This window comes from Marmota flaviventris, chromosome 6, assembly GCF_047511675.1.
Source record: "Marmota flaviventris isolate mMarFla1 chromosome 6, mMarFla1.hap1, whole genome shotgun sequence".
In the NCBI taxonomy this organism is placed as follows: Eukaryota; Metazoa; Chordata; class Mammalia; order Rodentia; family Sciuridae; genus Marmota; species Marmota flaviventris.
In genome coordinates this window covers 120,890,409-120,908,160 of record NC_092503.1, presented here as the reverse complement: position 1 = coordinate 120,908,160, position 17,752 = coordinate 120,890,409, and the positions used below count along the sequence as shown (strand labels likewise).

Here is a 17,752-nt window from a genome sequence, read left to right as displayed (position 1 = left end):
TGCTCTCTATGCTGAGGTGCTGGAGCTCTGAGCTGGACCTGCCTCCTGCCTGCAGATCTTGGCCCTCATCCCCATCTCTCTCCCCAGCTCTAAAGTTATGGAAGGGCGCTGCAGTTGCTCCTTGCTCTGCTGTCTCACTTCCCTGCTTCTCCTTGTCCAGCTGTCCATGGGTGAGTGTCCCCATCTGTATTCTTTTGTGGTTTTAAAAAATTAAGATAGAGGGCTGGGGATGTGGCTCAAGTGGTAGCACGCTCACCTGGCATGTGTGCGGCCTGGGTTCGATCCTCAGCCCCACATACAAACAAAGATGTCGTGTCCTCCAAAAACTAAAAAAATAAATATTAAAATTCTCTCTCTCTCTCAAAAAATTAAGATTGAAAAACATTTGAAAATTCATCTTCCTTCACTTTTTTTCTTGCCTTTTTTTTGGTGCTGCAAGCATTATTCATTCATTAATTTTATTCCTCAAATATTCAAATGTTGACTGTGTTAGGTGCTATTCTATGAAAGAATCAGACAGAATTTCTGTTAATAAGTTTACCTTCTAGCAGGAGAGAGTTAGTAATAAATGCTCCTTGGCATAGAGGCCTAAGTGTGTTGGAGGAGATGACTGTGATGGGAAATGCAGCAGGGCAGGGTGTGGGCAGTCAGGGGCATGGGAGGCAGGTGTGCGAGGCAGCAGTGTTCAGAGAGGTGGTGTGTAGATGGTTCCATAACCCTGGAGAAGGAGGAGTGAGCTGTAGGACCGTTTGGAAGGAGGGTTCCTGCAGGGGGAGGAGCCAGTGCAGAGCTGGCAGTGTGCTGAGGGGTGAGTAAGCTCAGAGGCCAGTGTTGCTGGACTAGAGCCCATGGGGAGAGAAGCATCAGGTGAGTTCAGAGGGGTCTTGGCAAGGAGGGTCCACCTTGTGTGGGCTGAGGAGAAGTGGGGAGCCATGTGGAGGCTTGGAGCAGAGCAGCAACGTGAATATCTCACCTGTTAAATGGATCACTGAGGTCAGGAATTGTAGTCATTCTCCAGTTGAGATTTAGTGGTTTCTGAGACTAGAGTGGAGTGGCACAGTGTTTGAGAATAGCTCTTTGGAGGCCCATTGCAGTATGTCCTGCCTAGGAGTCATGTGGTAGCCTCAGAAGACCAAGAGCACCAATGGGGTGAAGAGTGAGGTGAACTTGCTTCTTGAACATGCAGTGATGGGGGTTTCTGTGAATGATGAGAGTAAGATTTTCACAGCAGCAAGAAGTGCATGTATATTTCTCTACACCTTCAATGAAGTTGAAAATTATGGACTGAAGTAAAAAATTTAGAATTGTAAGAGGGGAAATTCCTGGATGTGGCTGAATGAGCAAAAGGTGTGCCCTTTGTCTGTTTTCAGGTTTGTCCTGAGACAGGGCAAGTTAGACCTGGGGTTCCCAAGATGTGCTCCCTGGACCACCCTGGGAACTCCTAACAAATGCACATTTTTTGGCCCACTGCAGATGTACTGAATGAGATGCTATTGGAATGGAGTCCAGTAATATATGCTCTATAAGGCATCCTAGTGATTCAGGTGCATGAAATTTTGAGAACCACTGCATTAGAAATTTCTTCATCGAAGGGCCTGGGACCAGGAGCCCAGGTCAATGAGGGAGTGTCTTTGGCATCATTTCTGGGCCACATAATATGGTCAGAATATGTCTTCCATATCCATCAGACCTCTTGGTCATCTCCTGTGGCCCCTGCCCCAGCTTTTGTGGCCTTTCTGCCTGATGGTATGTGTTCTCTGTTTTTTTTTTTTTTTTGGTCTGTGTCTCTCTAGCTTTCTCCCCCCATGTCTCTATCCACAGAGCAGTTCAAAGTTGTTGGCCCTCATCACCCCATTGTAGCAGTGCTGGGTGAGGATGCCATACTGCCCTGCACTCTAGTCCCAGCCATGAATGCAGAGAACATGGAACTGGGGTGGTTCCGCTCCACATTCTCACAAGCAGTGTTCATCAACTGGAACCAACAGGACCAGATTGAGGAGCAGATGGCTGAGTACAGAGGGCGGACCTCACTGGTGAGCAACCTCCTCACCCAGGGGCAGGCTGCTGTGCACATCCACAAGGTCCAGGTTTCTGACAATGGAATGTACACCTGCTTCTTCAGAAAGGCAGGTTTCTATGAAGAGGCTGATTTGGAACTGAAGGTGGCAGGTTAGTTACTTGATCTCTATTCTAAAGACCTTGGTATTACTGTGTTTGGAGGGAATATCAGGGATCATGTAATTTAGCCTCACACTTTATAGTCAAATGAAGAAAGACTGACTTATTCATTGATTCAATACAAACAATAGTTATGGAACATCTACAATATGTGGGGACTTGTTTTGTGCACCAGACATATATCAGTGTAAGAGAGAACCCAGAGATGATGAGGTCACCTTCTATAGACAAAGGAAGAAAATCATAATAAATCATTCAGTACAACATGTTACAAGGTGAGAAATGCTTAGTTCAAAAGACCAAGTAGAACTAGGAGAGGGGTACAAGGTGTGGGCTGGGAAGTTGGGACAAGCTTCAGTGTTACATAGGGGCTCAGGCAGAGCCTTATTGACAGTCTGAGCAAGGCTCAAAAGAAGTAGGTATTTAGCCAGGTGGATATCTGAGTGGCCAGAGTTTAATGCAGAGGGAGCACGGGTTATGAAACCTTTGAGTTAGGATCATGGTTGATTTTTCTGTGCATAAGGAGGCCATCATGGTTGGTAGGAGAAGTGAGGGGGAGGATGGTAAGAAGTGGTAATAGTGGAATAAAGAGATGGTTCTGTATTAACACCACTCACAGGTGTCAGGATGAGGTCATTAGGAGTGGACACCTTGGCTGGCACAAGAGCCCTGGAGATTGACGGGCTGGAAAGTGCAAAGACAGAGGGCATCCAACATGGTGATTGTGGCTACTTGCATTCTTGAGCCCTGAGGGGCTCAGATGGTAGAGTTTGGAGAGAACTTTTGGAGAGGAAGGCAGTTACCAGGTCAGTAAAGGCTTTGTGTGCTGTGTTATGGAGTTTGGATGCAGAGTAGGGGGAATCCTAAACAGAGCCATGCTGGGAAAGCTCATGTTGGCAGCTGTGAATGGATGGATGGGAGGTGAGCAAGAAGGAGGCATGGAGTGCAGTTATGGTGTGGAGAGAATGAGTGCCTGACCTGAGACATGGCAGTGGGGTGGGAGAGGAGGGGTCAGACAGGTTTAGAAACTAGAGTCAACTGGGTAGATTTGTGGTCACAAAGTTTGGAAGGGGAAGAGAAGACTTCAGAGACTTTCATGGTTTTATTTGAACTATTTGTTGTCTCATGGCAGGACTATTGATAAATATGTCTCAATTCTACTGCTCTGATAATGCTGTGTAACAAACAGCCACAATCTCAGGTGCATCCGGCAATAAAAATGTATTTATATCAAGCACTGAATCAGTTCAACTAATTGGGGTTGAACTTGCCTAACATCACCTGGGTGTCCTCATAAATTTTTGGTCATGTTTCAGAAACATAATTAAAAGAAAATCTTCCATGCTAGGATAAAACACTTTATTACTGAATAAACATCAAACTAGAATATGATACGTATCATGGTTGATCTGAAAAGGGATTACACAAACAGAAATGACTTTCATCTTTCTTTTTTATAGTGAAGCATATATAATCTCTTGAATATCTGTTTTGAAGATGAACCACAAAAATCCTCATCTAAGAGGGCTCAAACAGTATTTATTTCACGTAACTTATTCTAAATTTACTTGGCATTTAGGTAATGAGCCATGTCATAGGCTTTATCTGAAAGAAAAATAAACTTCTCCAGTTTTATGACAGCAGGTAGTTTTACAACTTGGAGCAATATGCCCAAATAATGTAGGGTACTACCTTTCCACAGAGAAGGGGGCAAAGGGTTGCTATCTTCCTGGATATTTACATTTCGAAGAAATGTTTCCCAGGTCCTTGAGAAAGGCATTCCTGAGCCACAAAGTTGACATAAAAACTAACCAGTTTTCAAAATCATGTATAAACATTTCAAAAGTGGAGAAAGTGCCTATTTGTAATTGTAGTTTCCTAAAGAAAATGGTATAAGAAAAAGGAAGAGTATCTTCTTTTATTCCACAGGGAGAATTAAGTTTTTACTTTTAATTTTTGTTTGTTCTTACAGTAAGTTGAAAAGTTCACCACATGCACCTTATTTGGGTGTGTTCATTTTTCAGGTGGTCATGTGGCTGACCTAGGGCAGCTGTATCTGTTTGACCAAGCAATGTTACATGAGTTCATCCTCCACTGGGTAGCCCAGAATTGTCCTCCTGTGGAAATGGCAGAGGGTAAAATCAAGGTGCAAGTGGTTTTGAAACCTCTGCACAAATCACAATAGCTAATTTTTCCTTGGTGAAGTCAAATCCTATGACTGGGCCCAGAGGCATAAGGCAAAGTCAGTAAAAAGTCTGTGGAATTGGGAGAACTGTCTATAAAGAAGGATGAAATATTTGGGATATTTTAATAATCATTTTTATCACAATCGGTGCAAATTTGTGAATTCAATTGTGGAGCTTTGAGTTTGAAGTGTATGTGAGGAAACCTGGTAAAGATAACTCATGGGAACATAAGTATAGGGGAAAAGAATTCAGGAGACAAGGTGGTCACTCAATACAACTTTGTACATGATATACACAGAGAGGCAGATGCCCTAGGAGAGTGTGTGAGGTGAGAAGACTGAGATTCAAGGAGGGAGTGTGGGACCAAATTATTCCTGTTTGCTCTGAGCCTCACAGTTGGGGATAAGAGCCCACTGCCCTGTGTGGGTCCCTGTGCTCCTTTCTTTTATTCCCTCTGGTAAGGGATCTTACCCCCAGAACTCCCAGAATTCAACATGAAATATTCCTCCCTGATGTTGTATAATATGTAGGCAACTCTGGGGTCTCAGGGCCCAAGGAGGCCTCTGGAGCTCCACAGCTTCCTTCCCACAGGGATGGGCTCTGACCCCCAAGTGCACATAGAAGGGCCAGAAGAGGATGGAGTGCGTGTGGTGTGCAAAGTCTCAAGATGGTTCCCAAAGCCCCAGGTGCAGTGGAGAGACGTCAGTGGAAACAAGTTCCCAGCGCTTTCTGAGGCCCACACCCAAGACACTGAGGAGCTGTTTAGTGTGGAGGCCACTCTGGTGGTGAGAGACAGTTCTGTGGGGAATGTGACCTGCTCTGTCCTCAACCCTGTCCTGGGCCAGGAGAAGGCCATGGCTATTTACATCCCAGGTCAGTGCTGCTTCCCACTCCCAGCAGAGCTGTGGGGAGGGGCTGGCCTCTCTGAGTGTGCTGGTCTCCTGGGTGTGCCCCTGACCTGCTGTCTGCCTGGGCCACAGAGCCCTTCTTCCCTCAGGCTTCTCCCTGGAAACCAGCATTTGCTGTGATCCTGACTGTGCTGGGGCTCCTAATCTTGGGGGCTAGCTATTTTATCAGAAACGAACATTCCAGAAGGATGCAGGTGGGGCAAGAAAAGGAGCATCTGCAGCGGCTTAAGGAGGAGGAACATCAGGCAAAGGAAGAGGTGCTGAAGGCCATTGGTAAGACCACACAGGGCAAGTGCGGACCTGTGGTGAGTGGGACAGCTGACAGGGAACAGAGTCCCTGGGGTTCAGCTCTCTAGGGATATCCAAGGCCTAGTGTCCAGAAGAGGTGACTGAGGAGATCAGAGAGGACAGCTAGAGTCAGTGGGGTTGGGTGGGTGTGTAGGTAGAAATTCTAGTATCAAAGTGTTTATTCTGGGGTTGTCCAGCCACACAGTCTTTTTTTCTCTGGGGAGGGGGTTTCACACTCTTTTCCATTTTCTTTCAGATGATCTCCAGGCAAATCTCAGTAAGTTCTACTTTCCTTCCTGAATTTTTTTATGTTTCCTTTGTAGAAGACATTCTTTTTCCTAGTTCCCCCATTTTTTGTGTTGTTTTTCAGATCAGAGGAAAACTGCTTATCTTTCTGGTAAGTGACTGTCCGGGAATTTCCTTTTTCCTCATCGTGCCTGTAACCTGGGGTCTCCTCTTCTTGTTTCTGTCTAGACACAGACATGTGGGTTCCCACCCCTGGGAAGCTGATTGGAAGGCAGTGGAAGCCAGAACCCTGCTACCTGGGCTTCCCTGGATCTGCCTGGTGTTTTCCACCTAGAGCTTAGACACCTGGGTGTGAGGGTGACCCCTGGTCTGTCATGTATTCCACATCTTATTTCAACCCTGGCTTGCCCATTATATTGTTTTTTTTAACCTTCAATGGATCTCAGTATTGGTCTTCACATAAAAGTTTAAAGGCAGAAACTAAGATTTGAATAAATGATCTAAATAAGTAAATGGAATCATTAAGTTTAGGAGTGTGGCCTTCTGTTCATCTCCCAACAAATCGCCATCCAGTGATTATATTTTCTCTAGCTCCAGAAGGTGCTAATCCAAGTGGGCTGCTCACCTCAGTTGGAAATATGATTAAGTATTCCAATTACTTCCTGAAATAGTGTTCTTATTCTCTAGAAATATTTCATCTGTGAAAAGTTGGCTATTTTTACCCCAGAACTCACCTCACATTCCTGTCTTTAAATCATACTTCATTTTTGGTAATTTCCCAAATGTCTTTTTTAATTTTATTTTTTCATCTTGTGGTGCTGTGGTGTGAATCTGTAGCCTCCTGCATGCTAGTCAAGCATTCTCCCATGGGCTATATCCCCACCCCTTTCTAAATATATTTTTCCCAGAAAAAGCTTGGATATAATAGTGCCTTCTGATAATTGTGGAATGACTTATATTTTATTCTGTAAAATATATTTACACATGCTATGATATTTTTCATTAGAAGCAAAACTGAATAAAGATAGATAATGATTTTTATGAGTTTTAAGGCAGATAGTTTTCTCACAGAGAAGAAGCAGTGGGATAGTGGTAGAAGCAGCCATCTTGATCTCTGGTCCAGGGAATTTCCCACAACACACTGTGGACTCTGCATACTGCAAGAGACCATCTTTCTTTCTGGCTCTCTCTTCCTGTGGATAGTCTCATCTTTAGAATGGAGGGCAGGCCAGGGCAGGTACATTCATGATGAGCAGGCTTGTTTTAGCTGTGGTCTCACTACCTTGTGTTCCCTTTCAGCCTGGAGGAAGGCCCTGCTGTATGCAGGTAAGTGACTCTGATGTTTCCTTGGCCCTCCTCCTCCAGGATCCACCTCTGACCTCTGTATCAGTGTCCTCCTCCCAGTATGTGATGGGTTTTCCTGCTCTGCTGTCTCTAATTTGTTTCCCACCCCTCTCAGTAAACATTTTTACTTTCTTTTGTTTTTTCCATAATCCTCACACATTAATATGTCCTGCCCAAACTAACAAAAAGCCATTCACAATAGGAAAGCAAAATTCTCCTAAATGGAGAGAAAAATGATTGTAACTTGCATTGGAAGACCACAGGGACTTCTCCTTGGGATTGAATTACAGAACCATTCTTCATTTTTTGTAAACATTTTTTTTTTAGATGTAGGTGGACACAATACTTTTAATTTATTTTTATGTAATGCTGAGGATTGAACCCAGTGCCTCATGCATCCTAGGGGAGTGCTCTACTTCTAAGCCATGGCCTCAGCCCTAAATCATTCTTCATTTTTGGTAATTTCCAAAATGTCTTTTAAAATTTTTATTCTATTTTTTCATGTGTGATTCTGTGAGTGAACCTGCTGTAGGCCCATCCTCCCCTGCAGGGTAGGGTTAGCTATACCCCCTGAAAAGATCCTGTTCAACTGGTATTTGTTGGTGGTGCAGTGACAATGGAGAGTTCAGTTGTGAGGAGAGCTTGGATGGAGCAGGGTTGGAACTGTGGACAGGAATTAATGATCTCCATGAAATTTCAGAAATCATATTTGATTGCTTAGGACTTACATCTTCCTAATGTGGGGCCTTGGTTCTGTATTCTCTTTACCCAATATTCCTACCCTTTTGTGTCCATGTTTGGTTTTCTTTTTCTTCCTGGTCCTCTGGATATTGGTCTTCTCTCAGCCCCCTCATACTCTAACTCACTGTCCTAGCTGGATTTCTTCTAAGCACCTTGGTTGCTGATAAATGAATTTCTGGTCTTCTGAACTTGGGGTTCAGTGTGCTTAGGGGGTCTGTGAACCACTTGAAAAAATATGCAACACTCTGTGTTTGTGTTTGTGTTACAGGAACAAAATGCACGTTATAATGTTCACAACAAATTTTTCTGCTTTTAAGATAATTTTTCTTTGTCTGTTGGGCTTGGTGTTTGATTTTTAAAAAAATGTGTTAAGATCATTAAAGGAGGAACCTGTAGAGTTTAAAATTGTTTACCTGAGAAAGGGTGTTGAACAAATCATAGAAGAAAGAATGAGATGGGAGGAGAGAGGAGATGAGAAGGAAAGTAGAGTGCCCAAGATTCACACAATTTGGGGTGTCCTAAAGCTGTGAGAGCTGTAAAACATCCAAGGTAGTTTGAATTGTGAAGATTTGCAAGTTTTTTGTGTGCATGAAATGTAACCAACTCCTTAATATATCTTCTAGAGATTTCAGTAAAAACTTGGTGTGTTTGTTTGTGAGTGTGTATGTGTGTGTGTGTGTGTGTGTGTGTGTGTGGTTTGTGAATTCCATTAAGCCTCTTCTAAGTAATCATCTCATTGAGTTTGCCTGTGATAAAGAGACCACCTGAACCTTCTAGTAGCAGTTAGGACAGGCATATGCTAAGGCAGTTTCCAAAGCAATGAAAGATTATCCAGAGGACTCTGGGGGTGAGTTTAGGACTTGTATCATCTGAATTGTATAATATGCCCTTTTTCTCCGCTGGATGCTTCTTTTTCACATCAGGGATATAGACTGTGAAAGATAGAGAAGGGTGAGCCATGGCATGAGTTAAGCCATAGTTTAGTCATGAAGGCTTTGGGATCATATGGATGAGGAACATCTTTGAGAAACTTAACAATTTTCTAGGGAACATGTTTATTAAAAAAGAAGGATCAAATAGTCTTTTTTACCACCTCCCCATTCTCTGCTGAATTAATGTGTATATGTTTTCATGTATAACTTACATATTCTTTTATTTTGTAAGAACAAACACCATTACTGTACTACAGTCCACACTTTCATATTGACAGGTTCACAGTGTGAGGTGGACAAATGTCTGATCTTATCTCATTCATGAAATTGTAACAATGAGTTAAAAATTAATATTTTTTGGGAAATTATGTGAAGAGTGTATTAAGGTGCATAACATAGTACTTGACACATTGGAAAGTCTCAAAAGTTTTTTTTTTTCTTTCTCTTCTTTACCTTTTATCTTCCCTCTGCTTCCTTATCCTCCCTTTTCTTCTTTGATAACTTCTCTGGGTTATAATGTAGAACATTATAATTGGATACCAACTAATATCTTAGTGAAAAATTAGCAAAGTTCACTTTTCTCCAAGAGTCTTCTGGGTCTGCTCAGCCATTTCATACATTTTAGTTTCTATCCAGCAACTCAACAAAAGTGGACAAACCAATGTATCTGATTAAACCTGTATTAGTGGAAATTTGGAATACATATTTAAACAAAAATCATTAAGAAAGAAAAAAATGTTGTTTAGTTAGTACTTAATTTTTTTTTAAATTTAGTTGCCAATGGACCTTTATTTTATTCATTAATATGTGGTACTGAGAATTGAACCCAGTGTCTCACACATTCTAGGCAAGTGCTCTGCCACTAAGCTGCAACCCAGCCCTAGTTAGTATTTTAATTATACTAATTGATCCTGAGGCTTTGCCCTGTTGGAGGCAAAAGCTTTCCAGTTGAAGGCATTTTGGAGTGTATGACATGTGTAGATTTTGCTTTGGTCAATAAGGTTGGAGAAGACTTATGTGGCCTTGGGACAGTGAGGGAAGAAGGACCATGTGTTTTCTCTTAGTTATTTCAGGTCCTCACCATAAGGAGGCTAGTCTGAACTGGTTCATAAGACCCTTGGTTTGGTGTCTGCTGATGAAGAACAGGTCTCATCTCATTCCTTGTTCCCCCTTCCCTTGACCCTGAGGTAAAGTCCAGTTTCTGGGTCATTTATTCCAGGTTGCCAGTGGGCTTTTTCTGCTGAACTTCAGACCATTACTGGTTCACTGGCTCACTGGGCACCTGACTTTCACCATATAGCATAGCATGTGAGATTTTCTGGGTCCTCAGCTTCCTGTGTGCAGGAGACAGGGAGTTTCATGCTTTCTGCAAGCACATTTCTCTGCCAGTGCTTTGTTCCACATGGGTGTGTCACCTATGTGGGCATATTAGTTTTCTTTCTGCTGTCAAATTTCTACAAACTTATTGTTTGAAGCCAGCAGAAATATATTATCTTGCATGTTTGCAGGTCAGAAGTCCAAGAAGGTGTGGACAAAGCTGTGTTCCTTTCTGGAGGCTGTTGTCTTATGCAGTTTTTAGAGGCCATCTGTATTCCTTTGTTTAGGGGCCTGTTCTTCCATATTCAAAGCCAGCAGCACAGCATGGTTTTGACCTTGTTTCTGTGATTTTGTCTGCTTCTCTGACCACAGCCAAGAATAGTCTCTGTTTTCAAGGGTTCATGTGATTAGTTTGGACTGACCCAGAGAATCCAGAATAATTTCCTCTGTTCAAGAACCTGAATCTTAATCACAATGGTAAAGTTGCCTAGTCATGTGTTCAACATATTCAAAATTTCTGGAGTTTAGGATATGGATTCTATCATAGCTTGAAGTTTTCAATCTCTTCAGGGAATTCTTGTGTGAGGCAGATGATTAGGTCTCATATTTTGGGGTTCTCCCATGTCTGTAAGGATGTTTTTGCTCCAATTGTTCTTTGAAAAGTGGAACAAAAGTCAGTAGTGTTGACCTCTCTCTGGGTGTATTTTATTCAGCCTCACACTTTTTCTCTGCCATCCTAAAACCCTCACCATTACCACCTAACTGGGAAAAATTTCTCTGAGTTCCCTGCACTCATGACTTATAGTCATCCTCCAGGTTCAGCTAAGCTAGATTTAATTCTCTACCCATGGCTTGGAGTTAACCTTATAAGTTCAGCACAGTCAGTTCTTTATAGTAGAAGGAGGTCTTGGAAATTATGATAAAGTCAATTATATCTCAAATAACCTAGTTTTCAGGATGGTTGTGTTTCTGTGTCTTGAGAAAGCATTATTTGGTAGCTAAATCTGAAGAGTGAACTTTCAGATTGATATTCAGCATTTCGATCCAGAAACAAGGTCAAAACCATGCTATGCTGCTGGCTTAGTCTTCTTGGGAAGTCTGCAGCAGGATGTGTGAGTGGTGTGTGTGTGTGTGTGTGTGTGTGTGTGTGTGTGTATGTGTGTATAAGAAATAAATATAGCAGCTGAATGTTTTCACACAGCTTTTCCCTTCTTCCTCCCACATTGCTGTGTTTCAGAAGACTGGGTGCTGACCCTGATGTGTTGAGACTCTGCAAATCCCTGAAATGAGGTCTGTGTTCTCTCGTAGATTGGCGGAAGGAGCAGTTCCAAGCTTGTGAGTGACTGTGTGTTCTAGATGTTCCTTATGTTGTCCTCATGGCTTCTGGATTCTCCTTAAGTTCTCTGTGGTGATTTAGGTGCTGGCATCACCAATGTTGTTGCTGTGGCAGAAGTGATGGTCACAAAACTGGTACTGGTTCTCCAGGGTCCTGTCACAAGTCTACCCATAAAATCAGCCTTCTGGTTCCTTCTTCTGGTTGAGGACATGGGTTTGAGTTATAGGACTCTTATCTCAGGAGGCTTATCTCCTCCTCAGCTCAGGCAGCTCTGTGGCTGTGAGATGGTGGGTGGCTGTGTTCTTTGTCTTGGGGCAGGGTAGGACCTTGCATGATTGATAACTCTCTCAACAGGGCCTGTCACTCTGGATCCAGACTCTGCTCACCCCAAGCTGTGTGTCTCTCATGAAAGGAAGTATCTGACCTGGAAGGACCACTCTGGGGACCTTAATGCAAAATGCAGTGTGTTGGGTCTTGAGGGCATCACATCAGGAAGATGTTACTGGGAAGTGGAGATAGAGAATAAATCCCATAGCAAGTGGACTCTAGGAGTCTGTAGGAAAGATTCAAAAAGAACAGGCCCATACATGGAATTACCAGATAGGGGTTTTTGGGTCATGGGGAAGTTTAACAATAGATATTTTTCCTGGACTGATCATGTGACTTGGTTATCTCCTAGGCAGGATCCCTGCAGGGTGGGTGTTTTCCTGGACTACAGTGAAGGGGATGTCTCCTTCTATAACATGATTGATGGGTCCCACATTTTCTCTTTCCTTCCAGCTTCCTTCTTTGGAACTCTCTTTCCATACTTTATGTTTGAGTATGGAGATGTGTCCATGACCATGTGCTCCATGGCAAGTGGCTCTGAAGCGCTCCCTGTACTCCTTAACAATTTTCCTCCTTTGGAGGAGACCCTGAGCACCCCAAGGGAGGTGTTCTGCTCAGGCTGTGGTGTTGATGGTGCTCCCCCAGAGGCTGAATCTCCATTACTTCCCTGACACTTCAAGATTTTGTCTGCGTAGAGTTACTTGGTGTCCATGATCCTCACTGTGTCTGTTCCTGGGGCTACAGTCTCCCTGTGGAAAAATCCCCTGAGATGAGACTTGGAAGGCTCTGTGAACTTGTCCTCCTGTGTGGGGACAAGTGCATGGAGTACTGCATACTGGCATATGTTAATGGCATCTGAGTGGCAGGCCACTCCCCTCGCACTAGGTGTGTGAGCAGCAGGTCGCTTACCCCATAGACATAGCCCTGTGTGTGAGGCCATGTGTTGCAATCCTTATGCTTGCTCCACAGCCCAGTCCTCAATTGGTTGCTGCAAGGACAGTTAGCAGACATTGCATTGGTGGCTGCCTGTAATCTGCTTAGGTACTGCTTGAGTATACATACATGGTAACTGAACAATAAAATCAGACCTGCTCCCTGCTTTGTCTCCAGAGGTCTTGATTAGCGACTCCACAGCCACACTTTCTTCTACCCTGTTCCTTGGAACTCCTTGCTGGATTAGAGAGAACCCATGCACTCCTGCTCTGTGTTCAGACTTCAGATGTGTGGTTATGAGAATTCATGTCTTGTATTCACATAGCAGAAGATAAAAATTGACTGTTTTGGAACTGGTTTTGGGAATGTGGAATTTAACTATGAGGAGACATTTTGTTGGTATTAAAAAGCATTTCAGAGAGGTGTAACAGTACATACTTATAGTCCCAGATATTGTGGAGGCTAAGGGAGGAGGATCACTTTATCCTGTAAATTTGAGATCAACCTGGGCAACATAATGTTACCCTGTCTTAAAAAAAATCAAACAAAGTTGAGACCACATTACTACATTTGAATGTGTGCAGAGGAAACTTGAGGTTGAGAAAGGTATGCAGTTCTATTTTTACAGATTTGCACTATCAGATGACAGAAAGTTTATCACTCCAAATATTTCTAGGGAAATGGATAGGTGTGTTAGTCACCTTTTTTTCTCTGTAAAAAAATATTGAAAAAATCAATCCTAAGGAGGAGAGATTTATTTTCCACACAATTTTAGACATTTCAATCCATAGTCACCTGGCTCCATTGTTTCTGAGGCAGAATGTCATGTGATGACAAGGAACAGGTGGTGGAGTAAGTGGCTCATCTCATGACAGACAGAAGGCAAGAGAGGTAGACAGAGAGAGAGAAAAGGTGGGAAGAGAGGAGACAGGAAAGGAGAGAAGGAGAGAGAGAGAGAGAGAGAGAGAGAGAGAGAGAGAGAGAGAGAGAGAGAGATATGGAGGCCAGGGACTAGGTATAGCCTTCAAGGACACATCCACAGTTCCTACTTCCTTCCTGTTTCCTAGTCCCCACCTCCTAAAATTTCTACCACCTCCCCAAGGGGCTACCAGCTGGGGATAAAACTTTCAATGCATGATCCTTTGGAGTATATTTCAGTTCATTGTTGTTCTAAACTACAAAGAATAATAGAATTTTAAGAGAAGAGTCCAACATTTTATGTTATCTGATTCCTATTCTGGGATGAATTTGGTACCATTGGGCATGTTTTGATATATTAATCCAGGGATTTAAGGATAAGCGAATGGATCCCCCATTAAAAAGCTATTAATACATATTCATTGTACAAAATATAGTGTCTTATTGTGATAATATCATAATGCATATAATGTAGTTTGATCATATCCCCCTTCCTGCTACCCTGTTTGATTTTCCCCTCCATTCCCATTTTGGGTCAATACTGCAACTTAGGAAAGGCAAGAATTACTAGAGTAAACATAAATGAGAAAGAGAACTTTCAGATGCAAGGTGAATTGCAGAAAGATTTGACCATGAGCATAGGTCCAGTTAGTGTATTTCCTCTTAGTACTCCCAAGTCTGATGGTAAGGGTTGGTGGAAAATCACAGCAAACAATAAGAGATGGGACTATTGAAGACTTAGACCTGCAAGAATAAAGATGTGTTCACTGTACCAGGTGAAGAACCATGACCAGTTGTTCTGACTGGGAGAGAGAAGACACAGAATGGGAACTGGAAGATAGAAAGTACATATAACTACACAGTCCTTCTAGAAACAAGGACTGTAATAGCTTTGTGTATTTTCTCTTTGCTTGTGTTGTATATATGTGTATTTGTATATATTGACCATTTGCTTCCTCTCTCTTCTTATATTTATGCTTTTTATATACAAATTGTTATCTTTTAGGTAAAAGTATAGTCAATGAGACTGACTGAATCTGAAGAGTAGATAATATAGCGGTGTAGTGTACAGTGCCTGGGAGTGCTTCTTTCCTTATGTGGGGGAACAGATGAGAACCTCTTCATTTGTCAGGTGGCTTTGTCATGATAGATTTGTTGCTTTATGGAAGTTCAAATATTTGTAAAATGGTGTAACAGGTATGTATACATAAAATATAAAGTCAAAGGTGTAGGCAGAGTCCTGTATCATTTCATTGCATTTCTATTCCAAATCCACTCCATGTTGGTCTTCTTTGTGTTATTGGAACTGGACCTTGTAAGCATTCTTTGCCTCAGACACAATGTGAGATTGTTGGTAGAATGCACTGGAGGGGCCACTGCAATGCAAGTTAATTCTGTTTCTTTCTTTCTTTCTTTTTGGTACCAGGGATTGAACCCAGAGATGCTTAACCACTGAGCCACATCCCCAAACTTTTTTTAAAAAATATTTTCCTTCAGTTGTGGATGGACACAATGCCTTTATTTAATTTAGTTTATTTGTAATGTGGTGCTGAGAATCAAAGCTAGTGCCTCACACTTGCTTCATCACTGAGCTACAACCCCCAACTCTCTTTTAAATTTTGAGACACAGCTTTGCTCCATTGCTTAAGGCCTGGCTAAGTTGCTGAGGCTGGCTTGGAACTTGTGTTATTCCTGCCTCAGGGATTATAGGCATGGGCCACCATACTGAATGTTTTTTTCTTTTTGATGAACCTTCCAGTGGTGTGCTAAAGGCTCACCTTTTGGTCACATAGAAAGAAATGTCTATATTGATATCTTTATCTGTATTTTTGGTCACTGCTTTAGGTTCCTGAAAAGTGGTTTCTCTCCCTGGTCCCTGAAAACAGTTCCTAAAATCTTTGGGTTTTCTGATGGAGATGAAAAGAGAGTCTGTTATTATTAATAACCAGCCCCTTTCAGCCATCTGAGTTTATGTTAATAAGGTAACTTTTAGAAATCCCCTGTGTCACCTCAGGACGGGGGCATGTTGTCAAAGGGTCAAATTTTGAGTAGAAAATCGAAAGAGGGAAGGACATAGGGCTGAAGGTTTGAGCAGTCACTGATTTAGTCAATAAATTACATAATAAAGTCATAATTACACAGTGAAACCTCAATAAAAACTTTGAGTGAGTTTCTGAGTTGATGAACAACCTGTATCCATTTGGTGCCTCTCAAACTCTACCATGAGGACAGATACTCCTGAGCTTGAGACATTTCTGGGTCTCGACCTGTGTACATATTCATCTGGCTATTCACTGTATCCTTTACAAGATCTTTTGTAATAAATTGGTTAGTAAACAGAGTTGTTTCTCTTGTTTTTGTGAGCCACTCTAGTAAATGGCTGTAGAAAATCATCCAATCTGAGAATGATCTTGGGAATGGAGGATGGGCCTTTGGAATGGGGTAGAAATTTAGGGATACTAAGAAAAAAACTCTATAAAGGAGAAATGTGCCTCTTGGGATGTGGAACAATAACATATGAACTGCCTCTGATCTGGACAAAGAAACTTAAGGGACAGATAGAGACCAAAATATAAAAATGTACCAAATAATCCCCTAAATTACTTTATAAGTTTCTGGTTCTGCATAAATTTTCTGGAATGCAGCAAAGCAGGAACAAGATTTTAATAGAAAGACAATTCTAACCTCATGAAGCTAGGGTCTAACATATAATTGGATCAATCGTGTAATGAATCAGCTGAAAAAACATACAGGACAAGATTCCCTGAAGGGAAAACATTTTACTCAATATTTCCCAATCTCCAGGGAAGTCCTGTCCCTTTGGATCATATATTCTACCTTTGTACCCTAATAAAGAAACCTGACCTTAGTCCCTGGTTGTGTTTCTCTTTTTGCCCGCATTTTTCTCTGAGGGTTACTATATTCACTTTTCATTTTCTAATGATGGTCTTCCTCTCTTTGCTAAAGTCCAACACATCCTTAAGTTCTTTTCTGTGGTATGGGCAAGAGTCTGAAAGGTCTGAGTAGAGGTTGCCTTTGCTATGGAGAAACTTCACTGGATCTCCTATGGTGACAGGAATTTCAGAAACAGGTGGGTAACTTGAGGAGTCATTTTGTGATTGTCAGTAAGTCAGGGGGGCATACTTTTAAGGCTGTTGGGCTCACTTGACCTATGGGGTCTCTGCTCATTCCTTAATTGAATTATAGGACACCAGATATGTGCAGAGAGTTGGAGAATAATTTGGTGTGGAAAACTCTACACATTTGGTGTCAGAAGTGTTCTGGAGGGTATTATGAAAGAGGACACCTGGTTAGTTGGTGTCAGAAGTGTTCTGGAGGGTATTATGAAAGAGGACACCTGGTTAGTTGGTGTCAGAAGTGTTCTGGAGGGTATTATGAAAGAGGACACCTGGTTAGTTGGTGTCAGAAGTGTTCTGGAGGGTATTATGAAAGAGGACACCTGGTTAGTTGGTGTCAGAAGTGTTCTGGAGGGTATTATGAAAGAGGACACCTGGTTAGTTGGTGTCAGAAGTGTTCTGGAGGGTATTATGAAAGAGGACACCTGGTTAGTTGGTGTCAGAAGTGTTCTGGAGGGTATTATGAAAGAGGACACCCAGTTAGCTGGAGCATTACAGATCTCTTTAAACCTTCCTGTTGGAATAACTTTCAGTTTACAGCTAGCAGCTAGGAGCAGCTCGGAGTCTTGAAGAATCTACACTCGTTCAGGCCTGATAGGAAGGCCTGCAGGATGGTATGCTCTGCTCTAGAGAGCCATTAGTGAAACCACATCCTTAGCACTTGTGGTTAGTATTGCCAAGCTGCCAGGCCAGGAAGCTAATAGACAGGAGCTTCAGGCATGGAACTACTAACTTAGAAACCCTCCTCCCCTAGGGACAAATACCCTTCCTGATTAGAGCAATATTTAGAGCATCCACATAGTGTGGTTACATTAGGCATAAATGATTGGCTTATGGATTCTATCTTGCTTGTGTATGATTGATGGGCACACCCCACTCAAACCCTATAACAATTGTTTGCATTTCAAAACTAAACTGAGCTACTGGAAGATGACCTGAGGTGGGTCTCCAGTCAGTTCTC

At 42.3% G+C, this 17,752-nt stretch overlaps 1 protein-coding gene across 1 annotated transcript; it reads left to right on the top strand.

Moving 5' to 3' along the window:
* The first annotated feature begins 1,805 nt into the window (after positions 1-1,805).
* LOC139706130 (butyrophilin subfamily 3 member A2-like) lies at positions 1,806-12,474 on the top strand. Its single transcript, XM_071613826.1, has 9 exons — positions 1,806-2,169; positions 4,956-5,237; positions 5,345-5,545; positions 5,817-5,837; positions 5,931-5,957; positions 7,106-7,132; positions 11,449-11,475; positions 11,558-11,689; positions 11,831-12,474. The coding sequence occupies exons 1-9, from the start codon at positions 1,806-1,808 to the stop codon at positions 12,472-12,474; spliced, it is 1,725 nt and encodes a 574-aa protein (XP_071469927.1).
* Positions 12,475-17,752: the final 5,278 nt, after the last annotated feature.

Bases quoted from the DNA above. Each gene is read 5' to 3' on its own strand.
- LOC139706130 (XM_071613826.1), top strand. From the start codon at position 1,806: ATGTCTCTATCCACAGAGCAGTTCAAAGTTGTTGGCCCTCATCACCCC. The intron at 11,476-11,557 runs GTGAGTGACTGT...GTGGTGATTTAG, and splicing joins GAAGGAGCAGTTCCAAGCTT to GTGCTGGCATCACCAATGTT. The intron at 11,690-11,830 runs GTTTGAGTTATA...CTCTCTCAACAG, and splicing joins TCTTCTGGTTGAGGACATGG to GGCCTGTCACTCTGGATCCA.